Source organism: Lissotriton vulgaris, chromosome 1_1 (genome assembly GCF_964263255.1).
Source record: "Lissotriton vulgaris chromosome 1_1, aLisVul1.2, whole genome shotgun sequence".
NCBI classification, from domain to species: Eukaryota; Metazoa; Chordata; class Amphibia; order Caudata; family Salamandridae; genus Lissotriton; species Lissotriton vulgaris.
Genome location: NC_141685.1, coordinates 1,698,037,706 through 1,698,058,352, shown reverse-complemented (window position 1 = coordinate 1,698,058,352; position 20,647 = coordinate 1,698,037,706). Strand labels below are relative to the sequence as shown.

General features: G+C 47.4%; 1 protein-coding gene across 2 annotated transcripts in view; it reads left to right on the top strand.

Annotated features, from left to right (window-relative positions):
- Nucleotides 1-20,647, top strand: part of IL15RA (interleukin 15 receptor subunit alpha) — a 458,659-nt gene that overhangs the window by 326,616 nt on the left and 111,396 nt on the right. For both annotated transcript variants that reach the window (XM_086918943.1, XM_086918942.1), the window contains exon 3: nucleotides 3,593-3,670. In XM_086918943.1, the coding sequence (XP_086775069.1) occupies nucleotides 3,593-3,670 (78 nt within the window). The remainder of the gene's footprint in view (nucleotides 1-3,592; nucleotides 3,671-20,647) is intronic.

Below are 20,647 nucleotides of genomic sequence, written 5' to 3'. Positions count from 1 at the left end.
CAATTGTTCATCCATGGATCATTTACCCCTTCCACCCCCACCCCCCTCCATTTCTACGTGTTCAAACATGCTCCCCAACCAAAATTGCTGCCATCTGACTCCGAAACAAACTCCAGAACATTTCCAAAAATGTATTTGGCATGCCAGATCTCCAGATCGTCTAACCACCATTCTAGATCTTCCCGAGCGTACACTAGTAATGAAATTCGGTCTGCGTGCCACAAACCTTTTCTCAATACCAAAGCCTTCAATTTCTGAAGAGCTCTGTAATGCAATGTACCTGTGGGTATGTCTTGAATGGACGATGATAGTAGTTTCAAGCATCATTATATCCTTTTTCTGGGATCTTTTCCAAACTTAAATAGGAATGATAAAAGTACTGGGTCAAGATTATGGGTTGTGTAGGTGATGGCCTTGGGCACTCTGCCCTTAACACGTTGTGGGTGTCCTTGTCAAAAGATTTTCTCACCCAGAGTTTGGTAAACTTCGCCACATGATACATTGGCCACCATTCCGAACTCCAAGGAGGCTTAATCGTATTAGGGTCAAACATATCGCCCATAAAGGATCTTTTAATCCTTTTGATGTCAGTGCGCGATCCAAATCCTCATCAAGGCTTTTAAATAGATTTGAACCTTCTTGTGGTTCAAAAAACATAGTTATCGAACTCATTCTGACCTCACGCCAGGTCTGTCATTGGTCACTTACTCTCACGTCACTCATCATTGATGTATCAATAAACGGTGCGGCCACCTGTGTCAGGTGAATCCTAGTATAATTACATTGGTATTTTGTAACATTAGCAACTAGAGCTGCAGACTCTGAGCCAGCCCCTCAACCTGGGAGCAGCGCACGGCAGGCTGTAATTCCTTTAGTTTTGTGCTGATTATACCACATGATACTAGTGTGGCGGCTCATCCTTGGATGCACAGGCTATTATGCGTGACTTAGCATTTGTGATGCGGATCACCACACTGTAATGCGTTAGCCTAATGCCTGATGCGTGGTACTTGGCAGAGCTGCATTTAATTTTGGCGCTAGCCTCAGCATGCAGTCACAGTGGACTGGTGGTGCTGCTCAGGTCCAACAAATGATTGTCAGCAGATGGGGAGCCTAGTGTAGATGCACCAAGTCGGCGGCAGCTTTCTGGTGCCGCAAAGTGCGGGGCTGAGCAGCTGAACTGATTTTCAGGCTGGGTAATGTAAAAGCTTAGGACGACCCTTCTGGGACTTCAGCCTGACCTTGAGGCAAAGCATGTATTCATGATGTAAATGCATTATTATACCGAGACACCAAATCTTGCTTATGCAACCTGCTTTCTTTAAAGGAGGGTTTTTGCCTGAGAGAGCAAGTGTGGTAAAGTAAATTATACCAGGTGACCTATACCTACCCCTTCTGGTCTGATTATCTGGTGCATTTTGCTCACCCAGTGGTTTGCAAAAGGGAATTCCAGTACTATGGACTTTGTTTTCGGTTCACAGGAGTGAATCTAGTACCTTCCGGCGTCCAAGTGATGAAAACAAAAGTTAGCCGTAGAAGCCGCCCCACAAACATTTAATTGGCATCATATGCGCCTGACTCGCGTTCCTGCTGTGAACCAAATAAGTTCATTCATCAGCTGGACATGTTTCTAGATGTGCAAGAAGAATTACACAAATGTACAATCCACTTCTCTTCTACATAGGGTTTCAGGCACATTGTGTCACCGCAATGCAACCCGTAGGAACTAAGATTGACTGAACCCACACTGAGCATCGTCCTTGCAATTGGAACCGAAGTGGAGGTGGGCAGTCACAGTCGCACATGATTTAGGTGAACTGCATAGCTACAGGTAGCAGAATGATGGGACAGAAAGTCTGTCTTCCTATTCCATTAGCTTGTGACATCTGAGGCATAGACGCAACCTGGGTCTCATTAAAAACTAGAAAACTTATCGTCTTCATTCTTAGTCACAGTCTGAGTGACAGCCTGTAACAAGGAATAAAGACCCTGATGCACAAGCGGAAGGTCTGCACAGACCCACTGCCAAATGATGTGGCTTTCCATAGCTGGGTGTTTCGTGTAGGCTTGTAGCATTCACCATACTGAAGCACAAGCCTAAAAAACACACAACTGCAAAAACATTGTTCCTGAGATAGTGTTCAGAGCCTTGATTTAATATGTTGCATAGAAGCTTTATGATATTTGCACGATTCTATTTACATTTACTTAGGCATGAGTCTCAAAAATCGCAGTCATTTAACAATTATTTCTTACGCTTTGCAGCAGTTAACCTAGAGTTTCTCGTTGCTCAAATGGGTGTAATTTCTGATATTTGTGTTTCTCTAGTCTTCATAGCTTGATTTTGCTTGCGAAAATGGGTGTAATTTCTGATATTTGTGTTTCTCTAGTCTTCATAGCTTGATTTTGCTTGCGAAAAAGTGTCACTCATTGTCGTTAAAATGTCACTCATAATTACTCTGAAATTATGAAAATGGCACACAAAGCAATTTGAAATCTTGGCAACTATGTAAATGTCAACAAGCAGAGTGAGAGTTCACTCCATTCCGGCACTCACTTGCTCTGCTTGTTGAGCGGCAATTACAGGCCGCCTCGTCACGGGCGCAACGACTCTCAAGGCAAACGCCAGCCTGGCTGCACAGAGCATGGGGTTCACTCAGCCACCGGTGGCAAGGTGGGTCAGATCCCGTCGCGGCAAGGTCAATAATACCGTGGCACAACGCTGTTCGAGCAGCGCTAACTTTCCCACTGCAGCCTGCCAGAACCTCATGAACTGCTGATGCCCACCAGGTGGCACCGCAGGCAGCAGTAGGAAGTTCCACCCATGCGTCAAAACCTCATCCTGTCCTCACCCCAGGTCTGTCATTGGTCTCTTATTCTCACATCAATCATAATTGATGTATAGATTAGCCGGTGCTGCCAGCGGTGTCTGGTGAATCCTAATATAATTACATTGGTAATTTGTAACACTAGCAACTAGAGCTGCAGACTCTGAGCCAGGCCCTCACCCTGGAAGCAGCACGCAGCAGGCTGTAATTCCAGCTTTAGTTTTGTGCCTATTATGCCACATGATTACTAGTGTGCGGCTCCTCCTTGGCAGCAAAGGCGCTATTATGCGTGATTTAGCATTTCAATGCGCTGATGTAGAGCACCACACTGAAGTGCGTTAGTCTAACACCTGAAGCGTGGTACTTGGCAGAACTGTGGATTCCTATATACCGCACCAGGATGCCTTAGTTCATTGCATAGGTCAGAGAAGAAAAATGGTCACATTAGCTTTTTGAAGTGCCAGTCAACATATACTGTTTCATAGATCAAAACAAATAAAAGCATTGCAATCACCAGTTATTTTTCATTCCGACAGCACAAAAATGAGAACTGTACCACATGGGTTCTTGAGCGTAATTGTTCCTACAAATGGCTAAGCATCTTTGCTGGACTATCACCATAAAGTAAGATTAATGATGTAAATGTGTGTTTATGTTCCACCTCTATTGAGTTTCCCTATATTTTGCACTAGATACATTTTACAAATAAAATGTTTTAATGTTTTCTAATTTTTAAATGGATATTTCATTTTTTTCTTCTCCAGGAGATCCATCACTGCCACCTCCCCCGGCTACTTTCACACCAAGCACTGCTCCAGAGCCACAGAGCACCACTTATCAAGGTATAATGAGAGATTGATGTAACACTGCCTTAAAATTAGTCATCTAATGTGATCTACAAGCACAAGACACTCAAGTTAAAGTGGGGGACCGTCTGACTCAGATCTTACTTTTTAAAAACTTAAGAAATCCTCGCTAGGAATACTTGTTTTCAATGCATCCCCTACCTTTGATTTTAATTGTTGACTGAGATGTTGTCTTGAATCCCTATCAATCGGTGAAGTGAAAAGGTTTGATTGTACAATAGTGGCTCAGACTTTATTCAAGTAGAGTGTGTACATGAGTTTGGTGGGCATCTGTCTGTGCAGCTTGGTGCATGTCTGTGCCCCCTAAGAGAGATAGGAGGAATGCTTGGTCACATAGCTGTTCAGTTGAAATGGAAAAAATAGAGTTTATGCTTCTTTTTATGAATATATTCGTTGTACTTTGCACTGAAGAAGACATAGGGCTCATGTCAATAACAGGAAACGCCACATCACAAGGTTGTGTATAATAATATGGGTATCATGTCTGTGAATCAAAGCCAGATATGGGGAGGTGGTGCTACATGAAGAGGTGAGCCTGTGGCTCCTTTCTGAAGCTCCAAGAGTGGGGTGGAAACATGATGTGCAGGGGTGTTAATTCAAATCCTCAGAGCATACATGGAGGTCTAATTTGTATCCTTACACTGTATTGCATATTTTGAGTCTGTATGTTTTTTTGGCTCCTTATGTTGCATCTACCAGATGTAATTAGTTGTTCCTTTTGGTTTTTAAGATTATGTGATATTGAAAGGGAAGCTATCGAAGATCCTTCTTGATATAGGTGGCATGTCTGTATTATTCCTGTCCTAAGTGATCTATGATATGGTAGCTTGTAGGATTCCTTTCAGTGGAGCCTGGGTGATTTCACTGATGCAGGCAAGACGGTAGAAGGGGTTTCAGTTACAGTTGCCTACTGCTGGTGCATTGCTCGCTCCATGTCTCGGTTGAAGATGACTGGCACAGGAAAAATCGGTGGAATACATAATTTAAAAAATAAATGAGTTATTGGTCGATTAATGGATAGAAAAACACCTAATTGCTCAGCAAAACTCTCTGATAAATCATTCTGTCTGACCTCCTTCTCAGAGGTGTTCTGTAAATTCCAACTATCATCTGGGGGTGACACAGGGTAAATCCTCAGTAACTTTAAATAGGAGAGTAACAAACCTAATCTTCTAACTCTTTGTAGCAATGCATCCCTAATATCCAACTTCAGTACGCTTATCTACGGAAAACTGGCTGTGAGTGAGGTTGAGAACCTACTAACCTGACTGTATGTTAGTTTTAATCTGAAATGGCAGAGTAGAAATCCTAAATAATCATAAAGGTGAGATTAAATTCCCCAACATTTAATTCTAAGTCATGTCAGTCAAATAACATACTGACTACATGGGTGTAAATCCCCAATAACTAACCAGGTGATGTCACCAGTAATAGAGTTTGGTTGATGTTTAATCTTCAATAATCCATTTTTAGTGGTGTTTTATTGCCCACAGTGACCACGTTTGAAGTGAATACACCAATCACCAACTAGCCATGAGGTTCGAGCTCAAATAACTATCTGTTCCATGATATAACTTGTTGTAAATCATTCCAAAGATCGCAACAGTTTTTGATATGAGCCTGAATTAAGTGATTTGGGGTGGAGTTTACTACACAGTAAGCAAATATGTGTGGATCTAATTCCACTGTAGCTGGCCCCTATATTAATGTTCCACTGTGCAGTGTTTATATCTAAAATGACTGCAGACTGGGCTAATTACTTAGAAAATAAAAAAAGGGGCTGGACATTTTGACTCTTATGCCACCCTGTTTACAAAAACCAGGAGTGGGACTGAAAAAGAAGAAAGAAAACTTCTGACTTACAATACACATGGGTGTCATTTAATACTAGCAGTTGCCACCCTGTGTTGCTCTTGAGACCCGGTTTCTATGTAGTAGCGACTGCGCTTTACCCAATCTATTAGTGGAAAGTATTAGTTTTTTTCACAGCTGAGATTATCTGTGCCAGTTCTCAATAGCTGCTGTCATTTCAAATTTTCCATGAAAGTAATTTCCTCTACAATGCTCGTTTTCGGATGAGTGAATCCTAACTGCCAAAAAGGTGGCTTGGGGAAGAGGGAATCTCAACTGAGTGGGCAATGGCACTCCTGCTATCCTAGTGATTTTAATGAAATGACACCACTGATGATAGAAAGGGCAAACAGAGGAGTTTATTTGTTTGCTGTCAATACACAGTGTGCGGCGAATTGAGGAGAAATATTATTTGGTGTTTACTGAAATGATGCATTGACATATATATTTTTTTTACACCAGGCATAACCCCCTCTTTTGTGTTCTGCAGGCAGAAATAGGGAGAAGCTATGAAATGTTGACCCCTAAATAAGTGTACGCTGCTTGAAGAAAAGAGAGGTCACAGCAGTTTAACCTTCATCCATCTGGGGGATGGGAGTAGCTTCTGGAAGCACAGTATGTCCTAGCAGGACCTACATTTTCACTAGGCTGAATGCCACACTTATGAAAATTGTAGTAAGACAAAGAAAGATATTCTTAAACTCAATGAGCAGTTTACAACTACTGCCAACCTAAGACCAAGATTTTGCACTTTTGGGATTCTGCGCTTTTTCTTTTACAAACGCATTTGCTTTTAGGACATTGTAACTTTTATCCCCCTTTGCTTACACATTTAGTTACCTTTTAGTTACTAGTTGGTGCCTAGATCTTTTGAGTGGTTTCTTCAAAAACATACCTAAACGAATTAGTTGATTTTGTCATCATATCATGTTCTACCTTCATGTGTTACTAATGCAAACTTGGTTTATTTTGTGTTCTGAGTAAAAGTCTACAAATGTGCATACCCCAATTCAAAGAGCTCGTTTATTATACACAGTTTACACTGTGTGCAGGCTCTTCAGAATCTCCAGTCAGTGCATGCTCGATTTAAAGATAAAGGGGTGTCGATGTTGAAGTGGCAAGCATATTTATGTAAATCCCTAATGCATAAAACGTTGTATTTACATGTGTACACGAGGTAGCCTGTCTTACCAAATTCCTGGTCAGATTTAATAGAGAGGGAGAAGTAGGGCAGGTAAGTGTAACGTTTGGCACCTGCGTGCCTTGCATGTGCCATGCAGTTATGCGCTTTGCTGTACAGCTCCTAACTTTTTTCTGTTTGATACTGCTATATATTGTTTTAAAACAGGCGTTTTAGAGGGGGTATCCTTTAAGACCTGTGCACTGAAAAGCATTTCTGTCAACAGACCCTTGTTCCTACACCCATACAGGTGTTGGTAACTTAAGTATAGCTAAATGTGTTCCAAATGCCCAGTAATGCTTGGAGTGTTGCGCTACAGATCATAGGCCCTATTCACAAAGGTATTTTCAGGCAGATTCATGTATGTATTATATGGTACTTTTTTTTTTATTGTTCAAATTTATTACAGCACCATAATAAACATACATTTGTTACTCGAGGATTAATTTCCCAATCATAATATACCACATTTTCATGTAAACCAAAAGGGGAGAGAAGCTCCAAACCTAACAAAAAATTCCATATATTTTAACTGGAGGGCACAAATTAGTCTTTGTTTCAAGTATGCATCATAATTCATATCCGATATCCTTTTTACACAAAAAAACAGAACAACGATCAATCACCTAGCTAAATTCATTCAAGATCTACTATCAATCACACCCTCCTTCCATCAGTATATAGGCGCCCAGATGCGCCTGCCAAGCTTTTTCCCTCTCTTGCCCTTTCTCTTATAAATCCCTTTATCTAAGATATATATAGCTAGAACTTTGGCGAGCCATTGCTGAAAGGTTGGGGATGATTGATCCAGCCAGGCAGAAGCGATGCAGACATGTAAAGCAGCCATGGCAAGAAACAGAGAGTAGCAGCTTCAGTTTGGCCTTCCCCTGGTTTGGATCCCCAGGAGCATTAGAGCAGGATCAAGAGAAGCTCTACCTTCAATGTTTGATCCCAAAAATTTCAATCGCGCTTATCAGATTTAACAGCCGCTTGCAGGTCGAGAACGTGTGTATTAGATCAGCATCTGGGCTATTGCAGCGGGGACATGTATTTCCTTCCTGTCCCCCCACCATTGTGCTATCCTAGCTGGCATATGGTACAGTGAGAAAATTGTTTTAAAATGCTGAGCTTGGAGCCCCGCTGAGCACAAGTCAGTCTGGCCTAATTCTAAGGAGTCTAAAAAACTGTTCTGGTCTATACCAAGCTTATCAGCCCACTACTTCCCATGCTTATCCAGATCGTCTGCTTAAGTAACTGGAACTCTGAATAGAGCTTAATAGTACCTTTCTCACCCGCTCTTAAATCATCTATTATTGCGACTTTCTGAAACCCACTCGGCCCACCCTTTTTACGTCTAAAAAAGCTCTGCAACTGAAGATATTAAAAAAAATAGCTTGTACTAACACCATAATCATGTTGGATATCGCTAAACGCCCGGATCCCCTCTGGGCCTATTAGATCCCCAAACTGCCAGACCCTCCTGCCCTCCCATTCCAACCTTATTGTTTCGGAAAAAATATCTATATAGCTGAGTGTTGAAGTTAAATCGACCCAGAACAAATTTCTTTTTAAGTGCAGCCCAGATCTTATATGCGGCCACCAAGGTCTTAAATCTCGTTCTTTTAAAATAACTTGTGGGGGAGGGGGGGCGTGGCCAAGATTGCGGAGTGAGCAGACAGAAAGCTCTGAAGCTTCCGTCGACGGCCTATACTAGCACTGGCTTTCGGGCCGATTCAGCATATGTCGGCCGCAGCATCTGTGGCGCCTTTGTCCAGGAGCCTCGGGAGCTACTTTTGGGGTCAGTGGTAATCGCGGAGGAGACGCTCTATGCCCGCGACTTGGAGTCGTCCGACCCGTGACCTCGCTATCTGGGAGGAACACTGACGCAGAGGCAGGAGGTGAGGTCCCGGGGGTGTGCGGCGGTGGCTCGGCAGAACGGGTCGTGCCTGCGTGGAACTGGGGGCCCCGGTGTTGGTTGCAGCGGCCTGAAGAGAGGTGGAGTGTCGGATTCCGGAGGCCGGGGCCCTGAGTGACGAGGAGAGGCTGTGTCCGGGCCGCCATTTTGTGGCTAACACAGACTCTGTGCCCACAGAGCTGAGTGAACGAAACAGCGAGGACATTCCCCCTAGAGGAAAGGGCGCAGGGGGTGAGGGGCCCCGGGATCTCGGCGGCTCGCAAGACAGTGGAAGGTGAGCTGCGTGGCTGGGGCTCCCTGCTGGGCCTACCCGGACTCAGAGGCGGCTGGTGGTAGTGCTGGTGTCCTGCGGCCTCCCGGTGTGGACGAGGTGGTCTTATGGTGGCTATCGGAGTGTGAAAGCTGCTGGAGGACGGAGAGGGAATGATTGTGGTGCAAACCAGGCAGTCCTCTGGAACTGCGGGGGTGAGGAGAGCCCTCTTGCTGGCGGCAGCTGCGACACAACGCTGGTAGGAGACAGGGGCTACCGCTCTGCAGTGCCTTTTGATGGTCCCTGGCTGGGGGGCTTTGAAGTGCGACCCTCCCCCTGGGTAATGAAGCAGATGGCGCGTCTCCTGAGGTGCGAGGACTGTGAGGCCTAGAAGTCAGAAGGCGGCGACATAGGCACTGGAGGTATGTGTTGACGGCAGAGGGCCTAAGGTCTGGGGCCTGACGAGTTCTTGCAGCTCAGTGCTGTGGCGGGCTGGGGCATCGGCCTGGGCCACCCACTTGTGTGGAGGACACGCACGTGGAGTTAAGAGCTGGGGGCCAACGCTGACAGAGGACTGGCGGAGGTTCTGGAGAGCGGCAGAATAGCATTGGCTCCTGCACTGCTGTGCAAGGGAGGGGTGTCTGAAGCGACTGTGCGGTGCTGCGGAGGCCTCCATTTCTGGAACCGGAGAGACGAAGAGAGACACCCAGCTGGTGTTGAGGAGACCACTGGGGTAGAGAATACCGAACTTTGTCACGGCCGGAGGAAGTGAGCAGGTTCTCTGGCTTGGCCCACACGCGGCAGCCTTACCAGTAGCAGGGGTGGCTTTGGGATCCTGTTTGGAGCTGACGACACTGGGTGAATCGTCAGGCTCTCCGGGAGAGAGCGTTGCAGAGAGGGTTCTGGTCTAAGGGACAAAGAGTGCCGGGAGCGGGCGATGTCCACTACCAGAGGGCGCAGAGATAAAACAGTGAAGGATGTCTTTGCCAAGGCTCAAGCGCGTCAGCAACTCGACACCATGGCGTCTGCCTCGACACAGGCCTCCGCGGAGCGGGAAGCTGGCTCGGAGCCTATCACTAAAGCCTTTCTGGAATCCTTGTTCACATCCTTGCGGGAAGACATCCACACCTTAAAGAAGGAGTTCGTAGGAGAAATCAGGGAGCTTTGCAGGGAGGTGGACGGAATCGGCGAGCGTGTAGCTGAACTGGAGAACAAAAGTGATGGAAAGGACACTGAGATAGCAGCTTTCCAACAGGAAATTCTACGGATCCAAGACTAATAAGTTGACCTCCAGACCCACCTAGAAGATCTGGAGAACCGCTCCCGGCGACACAATGTTAGAATTTAGAATGTGACGATGGCCGAAGAGACGAAGGGGTTATTTCACTTCACGACAGAACTCTTTAACCATATCTTGGGGCGTCCATTGGAGTCGGAGCTGCGCCTCGACATTGCACATCAGGTTGGGCCCCTGCGGGCTTCCCCGGCGCCTCCGCCACATAGTCTGGTCTGTGTACAAGACTTTCGCACTAAGGAGGAGATTCTCCAAAAGGCCAGGCAGATGCAGCCACTCACATTCCAAGGTCAGTCGGTGGTTCTATTTCAGGATCTCTCTGGCCTCACGTTACAAAAACGCAGACTTTTTAAGCCTGTTACGTCCCACCTGCAACAGCGGAATATTTCCTATAGCTGGGGCCACCCGTTCCGCCTGGTGTTTAAATTGGACAATAAGCTTTACCAACTGCGGTCAGTGTCGGAGGCCTGCCGCCTGCTAGGCATCGAGCTGCCGGTTAAGGAGATTGACGGGGCGAGCCAGGTCGCCGCCATGGACGACTCCAGGCCCCAATAGCGACAGCAAGGCAGACGGCGACGAGTGAAGAAACCCCCTGCAGCCGCAATTGCAGAGGGCCAGCAAGCTGCAGTGGAGGCGGTTGCCTTGGACAGGAATCATTCTCCGACTGGCTGATCTCTGTGACTGTTTACTTACTATGTTGTTTAGGTCGTTGGCGGGAGGGAGATCTTTAGAGGTGTAAAGAACTACCCCGATTCACCAGTTTTCCTCTCATATGGGGATTATGGACATTATGCGTATGTTTCTCTTGGGGTTTTTTTTTTGGGGTGGGGTAGTGGGGGGGAGTATTTGGTTGTTCCAAGTCCACCGAGTGCTGAAGGTTGAGTCAGGTGCCCCTTGCTTGCCCCATTTAAGGAGACGAGATGTTCATAGCCCAAATCAGTTGCGGGCAGGTCTGTCCCCCGGCATTCCCTGACCAATATTGAGTTGATGCCAGTTGCAGAACTTAGAGTCCTTACGTTAAACATGAGAGGGATGAACAACCGGGTAAAACGCAAGGCAGTCCTCTCAATATTAGAGCATTCCGAGGCAGACATATGCCTCCTGCAGGAGACACACTTGTTACAGAAGGATTGCCATCGCCTCCGATCTCGGAAGTTCCCAATACAGTTTTTTTCTTCTAATGCTACGAAAACTGCAGGAGTTGCAATTATGGTGGCCCAGAGATTTAGGGGCAGGATGCTGCATAAGGGGGCGGAGATTAAGGAGAGGTTGCTGACATATAGATTTTCCCTTGGCACTTCCACGTTCACTATTGACACTTTCTATGCCCCCAATGAAGGCCAGAAGAGGTTTTTTCACTTAGCTATTCCTGAAGCCTCCAACACGACAGACCGTCATATTTTACTGGGGGGTGATCTTAACTTGGTCTTCAACAACGATTTGGACAGGTCCTGCCAGCGTACATTCCAGTGAGGTGCCTTTTACTCTGAGGGGTTATTCGCCTGTGCGAGTTAAGCTTAGTAGATCTGTGGCGCTGCTTTCACCCCCTGAGCCGGGAATACTCCTACTACTCTAACGCATAGAAAACATATGCTCGTTTAGATTACTTGCTTGCCTCCCCTTCGGTACGATCGCTGACAACCACTGTAGAAATTGGGCCTGCATCCCTTTCAGACCGCGCGCCGGTGACCGTTGTCCTTTCCCTTCCCCCTGCCCCGCGCTCGACACGAGGTTGGCGCCTACGGGAAACGTTGCTACATCGCACGGAGGTGGGTACAAGAATTCAGCGAATTATTGCTGCCTATCTCACCTATAATAGCAATGCTGACACCACACTTGCGACACAATGGGTGGCTCTGAAGGCGGTAATAAGGGGCGAGCTTATCACAATCTCAGCGGCAGATAATGTTGAGCGTGCACGCAAGAGGGAAGAACTTACACAGCAGACCCGTGAACTGGAGCAAATGCACCAGCGAACAGGAGCGCCCCGAGTTTGGAGGCAGCTTAAGGGCGGCAACAGCTGGCAGCCATAGATCAAGATCAGGCATAGTTTACCGCTCTGAGGTTGAAGCATGCATACTACACTGGGGGGGACCGGTGGGGGCTCTTATTAGCTCATAAGTTGTGCGAAGCTCGGCAACGCCAGAAAGTGCAGGAGCTTCTTCGGCAGGATGGTGAGCGGGTTACAGTAGATGCTGACATCGCCAGTGTCTTTCGCAATTTTTACGCCAACCTTTATGCTGGTTCCTCTACGGGGGCCTCTGCTGGAGAGTTTTTCCTTGACTCCATTCCCCTTCCGGCCCTCACAAAAAACCAAGCAGAACACTTAGAGCGTGACATTTGCCCAGAGGAGGTCATCGCAGCTATCTTCCGCTTAAAACTGGTGAAAACACCAGGGCCAGATGGCTTCCCCGCGAGCTTCTATAAGACATTTTGTGCACAGGTGGCTCCCCTCCTTGCAGTGCTTTTCAACTCCTTTTCAGAACCAGTTTAAGTAATATATCATCCAGTACTTTGTTTATCCGTATAGTGACTGCAAGCTCCTCCTATACATCTGACAGTACCTTACAGAGTGTTTTCTCCTGTAGACCCTTCTTTCTTCTGCCGGACCAGGCTGTAGCTCAATGTCTATCCTCTGACCCCAGCTTTAAATGAATCCCAGACCAGATCGGCACTCTCTCTATTGATCTCCCAATACCCCTTGATCCATTTGTTCATATGAAGCACATATTCTGGATCCTATAGAAGCCCTCTTTCAAAGGGCCAAACCTTCTCCTGTCTTTCCCCCCTATGAAAGTAACTGTTAAAACTAAGGGGTTGTGGTCAGAAATAATCTGAGGATATTTCTCAATTCTACACCTTGGGGTTAGCAAGTGAGATACAAAAAATAAACAAGTCTTTTGACTATCTTATGGGGTGCTGAAAAAAAGGTACTACCAGGATCACTGGGATTTAGCTGAGCCTACACATCAGTAAGTGCATTATTCTGAAACAGATTAGTAAGTGCTTCATAAACTCCTCTTACCTACCCCTGCCCTCCCCCGAGCCCTCCCAGCCCATTAATATTAAAATCCCCGCACATTATGACCAGGGTGGGCCAAGAAGCTAGTTCAACATCCAGAAATTCTAGAAGTTTGGGGTTGTCCCCAGTGGAGCCATAAACAGAGCATAAAGTAAATGTTTCCTCGTGTATCATACATTCAGCCAGCACCCAGCCGCCCCATTTATCAGCCAGTTTCCTCTTGAAAATAGTATTTCTTAATCGCGAAAGAATGGCAACCCCTCTTGTCCTAGTACCTTGTTTGGTATTAACAATCAGTTTAAATCCGAGCTGCTCCATTAGATTTCCCCTGCTACCTTCGATATGAGTCTCTTGAACACATAAAATTTCTATGCACATTGCTTTCACAGTAATTTTTGTCTTTTAGTCAGATCATTGAGGCTGCATATATTAATTGAAGGGACTCTCAAACTCATCGCGATGTAGTAAGCACATTGCCCTTCGCGATACCAGGCTTATTAAATCTTTTCTTTCCTGAATCGATTCTTTGATTTCCCCTATTCCGGACAATTCTATATTTACTCAATGTGTTTGACCTCGAGTACTGTACTGTGCTGTACAGTGCCATAATCTCCCTCCCCCCACTAACCCTTGAACCCACCCCCCACACTGCCCCTCCCTCGCCCATCCCCCCAAAAACCATCACAGGCAGATAGGTCAGACACGACCTATGTGTGGCCGCTGTGGCTCTCAACTCAAACCACCGCTATTCTCCCCCCCCAGCCCTCAAGCTCCAAATACACCCATGTGCTCCACTTGTGAAAATTAATCCTAAAAAGAAAGAGGAAGAGGGTGGGAGGGAGGGAGAATCAACCTCAATTATCGCTCACGAAGGAAGACTGACTAGACACTATGGGGAGAAATAATACATTAAATCCATCCTTAAAATTCACTGAGCTTCACCATATCACAAGTGTCAACATCTTAGCGTACTCTAAGATCCTCCTTCAGATGATTAATCCCCCCCACCTCTGCCTTAGTAGCCTTCAGTTCAGTCAGATATTCCTGTGCTTTCATTTCTGAGAAAAACAGCTGCACCCTTCCCTTTGTAATAACCTTGAGCAGGGCAGGCAACAGAAAGTATGGTTCGCACCCCATCCCTTGGAAGGGGTTTATCAACTGTCGGAGTCTCCTTCTCCTTTTGACCGTTGCATGGCAAAAATCAGGCTGAGCAAAAAAAGTATGGTCGTCAAATGTTCGTTTTGCTTCTGGTCATGGTCTATCCAAAATTGCCTGCCGCAGGAGAAAGTTACCAACGTAAATAAGAATGGCTCTAGGCCGCTCCCCCTGGCCTGTAGCATTGCCTTTTCTGTGGCTGAAAGGGAACGGGGGCGCTCTCTGAACCTCTGTTGCCCAATTCCACTGGGCAAGATCAGGAAATGCCCCTTTCAAGAGATTAACCACAAACGACATAATGTTCTCCCCTTCGGTGTTCTCGGCAATGCCCAGCAGTCTCACGTTATTCCTGCGCTGTCGGTTCTCGAAATCTTCAAACTTCCACATCATATCTTCAGACTGTTTCTCATGAGAGTACCATTCCCTCTGGTTTTATCTGCTTCAGTATTGACGAGTGGAGACGAGTAAGCCAGTGGCAGTGGCAGACTCTATCCGCTTGTGTGCTGCAAGTATTGCACTGTGGGCGCTGATTCAGTGCGTTTTTTTAATGTAATAGCGATTGTACTGCTATTTTTAAAACATAGTGTGAGCGAGTACTGCTGGCAGATTCCTACGATCTACATTGCACTTGAGCTTGTATTTGTTTTTAAAATTGCGTGCACTCTACTTCTGGGCTGACAAAAAAGTTTGGGGGGGGTCACTCACCTACTGTACTCCCGCCCCGGTCTGCCGCGTTCATTCTGGGTGTTTGATGCGGAGGGTGAGGAGGAGCCCAGCACTTCCGGGCACATAGCAGTCAGGTCAGCGCTCTAGCTGCGCTGTACACGATCTCGATAAAAAGTGGGAAGGAACGCAGCCACGCTGTGGAGACGAGTAAGCCGGTGGCAGTGGCAGACTCTATCCGCTTGTGTGCTGCAAGTATTGCACTGTGGGCGCTGATTCAGAGCGTTTTTTTAATGTAATAGCGATTGTACTGCTTTTTTTAAAACATAGTGTGAGCGAGTACTGCTGGCAGATTCCTAGGATCTACATTGCACTTGAGCTTGTATTTGTTTTTAAAATTGCGTGCACTCTACTTCTGGGCTGACTAAAAAGTTCGGGGGGGGTCACTCACCTACTGTACTCCCGTCCCGGTCCGCCGCGTCCATTCTGGGCGTTTGATGCGGAGGGTGAGGAGGAGCCCAGCACTTCCGGCCACATAGCAGTCAGGTCAGCGCTCTAGCTGCGCTGTACACGATCTCGATAAAAAGTGGGAAGGAACTGAGCCACGCTATGGAGACGAGTAAGCTGGTGGCAGTGGCAGACTCTATCCGCTTGCGTGCTGCAAGTATTGCACTGTGGGCGCTGATTCAGAGCGTTTTTTTAATGTAATAGCGATTGTACTGCTATTTTTAAAACATAGTGTGAGCGAGTACTGCTGGCAGATTCCTAGGATCTACATTGCACTTGAGCTTGTATTTGTTTTTAAAATTGCGTGCACTCTACTTCTGGGCTGACTAAAAAGTTCGGGGGGGTCACTCACCTACTGTACTCCCGCCCCGGTCCGCCGCGTCCATTCTGGGTGTTTGATGCGGAGGGTGAGGAGGAGCCCAGCACTTCCGGCCACATAGCAGTCAGGTCAGCGCTCTAGCTGCGCTGTACACGATCTCGATAAAAAGTGGGAAGGAACGGAGCCACGCTATGGAGACGAGTAAGCCGGTGGCAGTGGCAGACTCTATCCGCTTGTGTGCTGCAAGTATTGCACTGTGGGTGCTGATTCAGAGCGTTTTTTTAATGTAATAGCGATTGTACTGCTATTTTTAGAAACATAGTGTGAGCGAGTACTGCTGGCAGATTCCTACGATCTACATTGCACTTGAGCTTGTATTTGTTTTTAAAATTGCGTGCACTCTACTTCTGAGCTGACTAAAAAGTTCGGGGGGGGGTCACTCACCTACTGTACTCCGGCCCCGGTCCGCCGCGTCCATTCTGGCCGTTTGATGCGGAGGGTGAGGAGGAGCCCAGCACTTCCGGGCACATAGCAGTCAGGTCAGCGCTCTAGCTGCCTGTCCCTTCGCCCTACCTCCTTTATATGTGTGTGGGACAGCGTCCGCGCAGCGAACGCGTGCAGCGGGCACGACGGAGGTGCCCCAAAGTAGCGCCAAAGCTAAGCCCGTCTGTGCCCGTCCACGGCCGGACGGGGCCCGCGGCCACGGCCCCTGTGCAAACTAGGCAGATCCACACACACTATGGGAGACATGAACTGTTAAATTTACGTCCACCCAGTGAGGGACCATGCTGGCACTCTATGGAGGCACTAACACTCCGAGACTGCTCACTGTGCTCTTTTAAAGGCAGGAGCGAACCGGCTAGTGGGATATGCAACAAGAGGGTCCAGGGAGGCTTGCTGAATTGCAGATCGTTAAGCAAGCACAGCAATCAGATCTGGGATCTCCTTCTGGATGAGAAGCTGGACGTTCTCTTCCTAACGGAGACTTGGCTAGGGGAGAACTCTGACCCGGACATATTAGAAGCTATCCCGCAAAGCTACTCCTTGGCCAGATTAGATAGGAGCGGGGGGAGGGGTGGGGGGATTGCCATTGCTATTAAGGCTCCGCTTGAATGCACTTTAGAGCCCCTAAAAATAGATAGCTGCGAAGCCAAATATTTTACTTTGAAACTAGGACCTCAACATTCTGTGTCGGGGTTCCTCGTATACTGACCCCCAGGAGGGCTTAAAGATTTTAAGACAAGTCTAGTGGAGGGTATTGCTCATTTAGCTATAAGGAAGAGCAGACTTAAGGTGTTAGGAGACCTCAACATCCACCTTGATAATGAGCAAGTCAAGGAGGCCACAGTCTTAAGGCAAGAATTGCAGGCATTACAACTAGAACTGAAAAACATTACTCCGACCCATAAGCATGGCCACTTATTAGATCCAGTGTTTGGAAGTTGGGACGGAGTAAGGGTGGATACTCCTCTTCCTGTACCTTGGTCGGATCACTACTTAGTCCCATTTAAAATACACTTTCCAGCTACTGACACACATAGAGGGGAGAATAGGAGCTACCCCTGTCGCAAATGGAAGCACTTTTCACAAGACACTTTCAATAAATGACTACAGATATGGGGTCCGCCGGGAGGCGCTGACTACGAAAGCGCAAATGTTGATCTAGAGAACCGCATTCTTAGTGCCCTCGATGCGACGGCCCCGATGTGTATATCTAAGTCAGGGAGCAGAGGTAAAAAGTCAGCTCCATGGTTTACACCTGATCTGCAGGCGGCAAAATCGGACTGCCAAAGATTGGAGTGCAGATGGCGGGTGGACTTTTTGCCCTCAGATGAAGGCAACCTATAAGGAGGCACAGAGAAAGTACCAAATTATGTTGCGAGGAACTAAAGCCACCCACTATAAAAATCGAATTGGGGAGGCAGAAAACTCCTCGAAAGAACTTTTTAAGATTTTTAAGGAGATCTCTGTGGTAGCAAACTCTAATGCCCCAGAAAATGATTCGGTGGCAGAGTGTAACAGAGTAGCTGAATACTTTGCAGGAAAGGTCAGGGATATTTATGCGACCTTTTCTAATACCATTGAAACTGGACTAAGCTGTGAGGAAGGTATGGGGGCGAGTAATGCGGAAAATAGTCTGAAGTATTTTTCGGTCCCCCCCCCCCCGGAGGTACTTCGTAGCATCTGTCAGGGGATTAAGTCTGGCTCCCCTCGGGACCCGGCACCCCCTAAGGTGATGGGAGAGAGCCTCCTGGTTCTGGAGCCTTACATCAGGCATGTACTTCAGATCTCGTTTGGCTCCGAAACGCTTCCAGAAGACTGGAAGAAAGCGGTAGTTCTTCCTATAAAGAAGAAACCCAATGTGAGCCATGAAGTACTTGAGAATTTGAGGCCAATCTCCCTACTACCAAACCTAGCCAAAGTGGCTAACGTTCAACTGATGGCACATTTAGAGAAGCACAGCATCCTGCATTCGTCTCAATCAGGCTTCCGGTCGGGTCTCTCGACTGAGACAGCCCTTTTGAGAGCGACTGAGACCCTGAGACGAGGGGCGGATGCTGGACACACCATGGCACCAGTGATGTTGGACCTCAGTGCGACGTTTGACACTGTAGCTCATGCCATCTTGCTGCAGTGTCTAAACAAAGCAGGTGTCACAGATTCCGTGCTGGGGTGGCTGAAATCGTTCCTCACAGGCCGAAGCTTTCAGGTTCAACGAGGCTCTTTTAGATCATCAGTGACGGCTTTAGAACAGGAGGTACTGCAGGGCTCTGCCCTGAGTCCAACTTTATTTAACCTATACATGGCCCCCCTGGCCGAAGTGGTGCAAGCGTGTGGAGTGGAGTTAGTCTCCTACGCTAATGACACCCAACTGCTGATCTCTCTGTCCCAAGCACCTTCAACGGCGGCATCCAATTTCAAGGCCTGTATGAAGGCTCTGGCAGTATGGATGAACTCGCATTGTCTGAAGCTCAACGGCGCCAAGACGGAGGTAATGGTGATTGGTGAGACCAACCTGAGATGGACAGCGGATTGGTGGCCATCATGCCTGGGTCCAACGCCCGTTCCCTGTAAGGAGGCTAAGAACCTGGGGATATGGGTTGATCCCACTCTATCCTACGATGGCCACATTCGTCGCCTAGTGGGAAAGTGTTTTGGGGTGGTAAAAACACTCAATCACACCTTCGACTTACTTCCTCTGGATGCTAGACGCACCTTGACTCAAGCATTGGTGACGTCCCGTATGGATTACGGAAATGTCTTGTTTTTAGGCACCACAGAAAAAAGCATGGGGCACCTGCAAGTCCTTCAAAATACGGCCGCTCGTCTGGTCCTGAGACTTCCCAAAAGAGCAGCATCCAAACCTGCTCTAGCGGCCATACACTGGTTGCCGGTCAGGAAGAGAGTTATGTATAAATCTCTCCTAATATGCCACAGGATACTCTGGCATAGAGCTCCATCCTATCTCCAAGACCTGGTACATAGATATGAACCTAGTAGAGCTCTACGCTCAGAAGAAACGGGCCTGCTGAAGGTTCCCCGCGTAAAGAGCCAAACTGGGAGGTCGCTCTTTTAGAGTCATAGCGGCTCGAAACTGGAACAGACTCCCGATTGGCCTCAGACTGGAAGGATCGGAGGCCAAGTTCAGAAGTCTTTTAAAAACCCATTTGTACAATCTGTAAAGCACTGCTTGGGCGGGGGAGGTGACATTGCTGTTTGTGAATCTTTATCTCCACAGCGCGGGGACATGCCGGGATGGCGTCACCAGTCGCTCTATAAACTACTTTATTATTAATATTATTATTATTATTGGCCTTGGAAGTAACTACCATTGCTGCCAAATCAGAGGGTAAACCAGCATGTCCAAAAGCACTGCTCCCCTTACCCTGCATCGCTCTCAGAGACTCTTGCTGCTTCAGTCCCGTCCATACAACCACTCCATCTGCAGGCTCTTCCAGCTGCTCCAGCTCCAGTTCCAGCTCCAACCCAGTCCGCTGCTCTGCCACCGCAGCCTCAGCAGGTGGAGCCAAACCCGGCTCAGCTGTATCTCTCAAACCGGACTCCTCTGGGTGAAGAGCGTGTGGCGTGTTTGTAGAAAGCGCAAAAGCCTCAGTTAATGTTGGTTGCCGCAGAGTTCTACGCACCAGTTGTACATCGCCAGTTCTGTCCATAGGCGCCGTCACCATCCTGTGGCTTTCCGCTGGTCTCAATGATCTTCTTCAAGGGCCCCCACGTCGATTTTGACCCAAGCCCCACACAGCTGTGCTGGTCTTTCGGCCCTTCGTAGATTTCATCACTTTTGGCCCCATCAGCTCACCGCAAGTTGAACACCCTGTCAATGCTGCAGTAGCAGTGAGGGCTCCTGTCTCCCGCAGCAGTACCTCTGTTAACTTCAAAAGCTCCCTCGATCTCCGGCGGGAGCCGCGTCTCAGCAACCACCCTATCAGCTGGTCCAACAGGTATGAGTGCAGCTGCATACTCTCACCTAATCTCAAATCATTAACCGCTCGGGGGAGAGAGTCTCAGCAGTGGCTCTCACGGAGGTCAGTCAGCGGCCATCCTGCCTCTAATTTTCAATATTATATGATTTTCTATTGTGTAAGCCTAACCAAAATGCAGCGGAGCGCTGTATATGGTCAAAGACAAGCATGGATACATACTTTTATGTCTAAGAACACCTCTATTTATGCTGGCCAATAATTCATAAAATGCAGGAGTAACTCCCATTCCAGGATGGGAAGTGGAATGGATATGATATGATATAAATTTGATTAGCACAAACAATTGTCAAAGGGC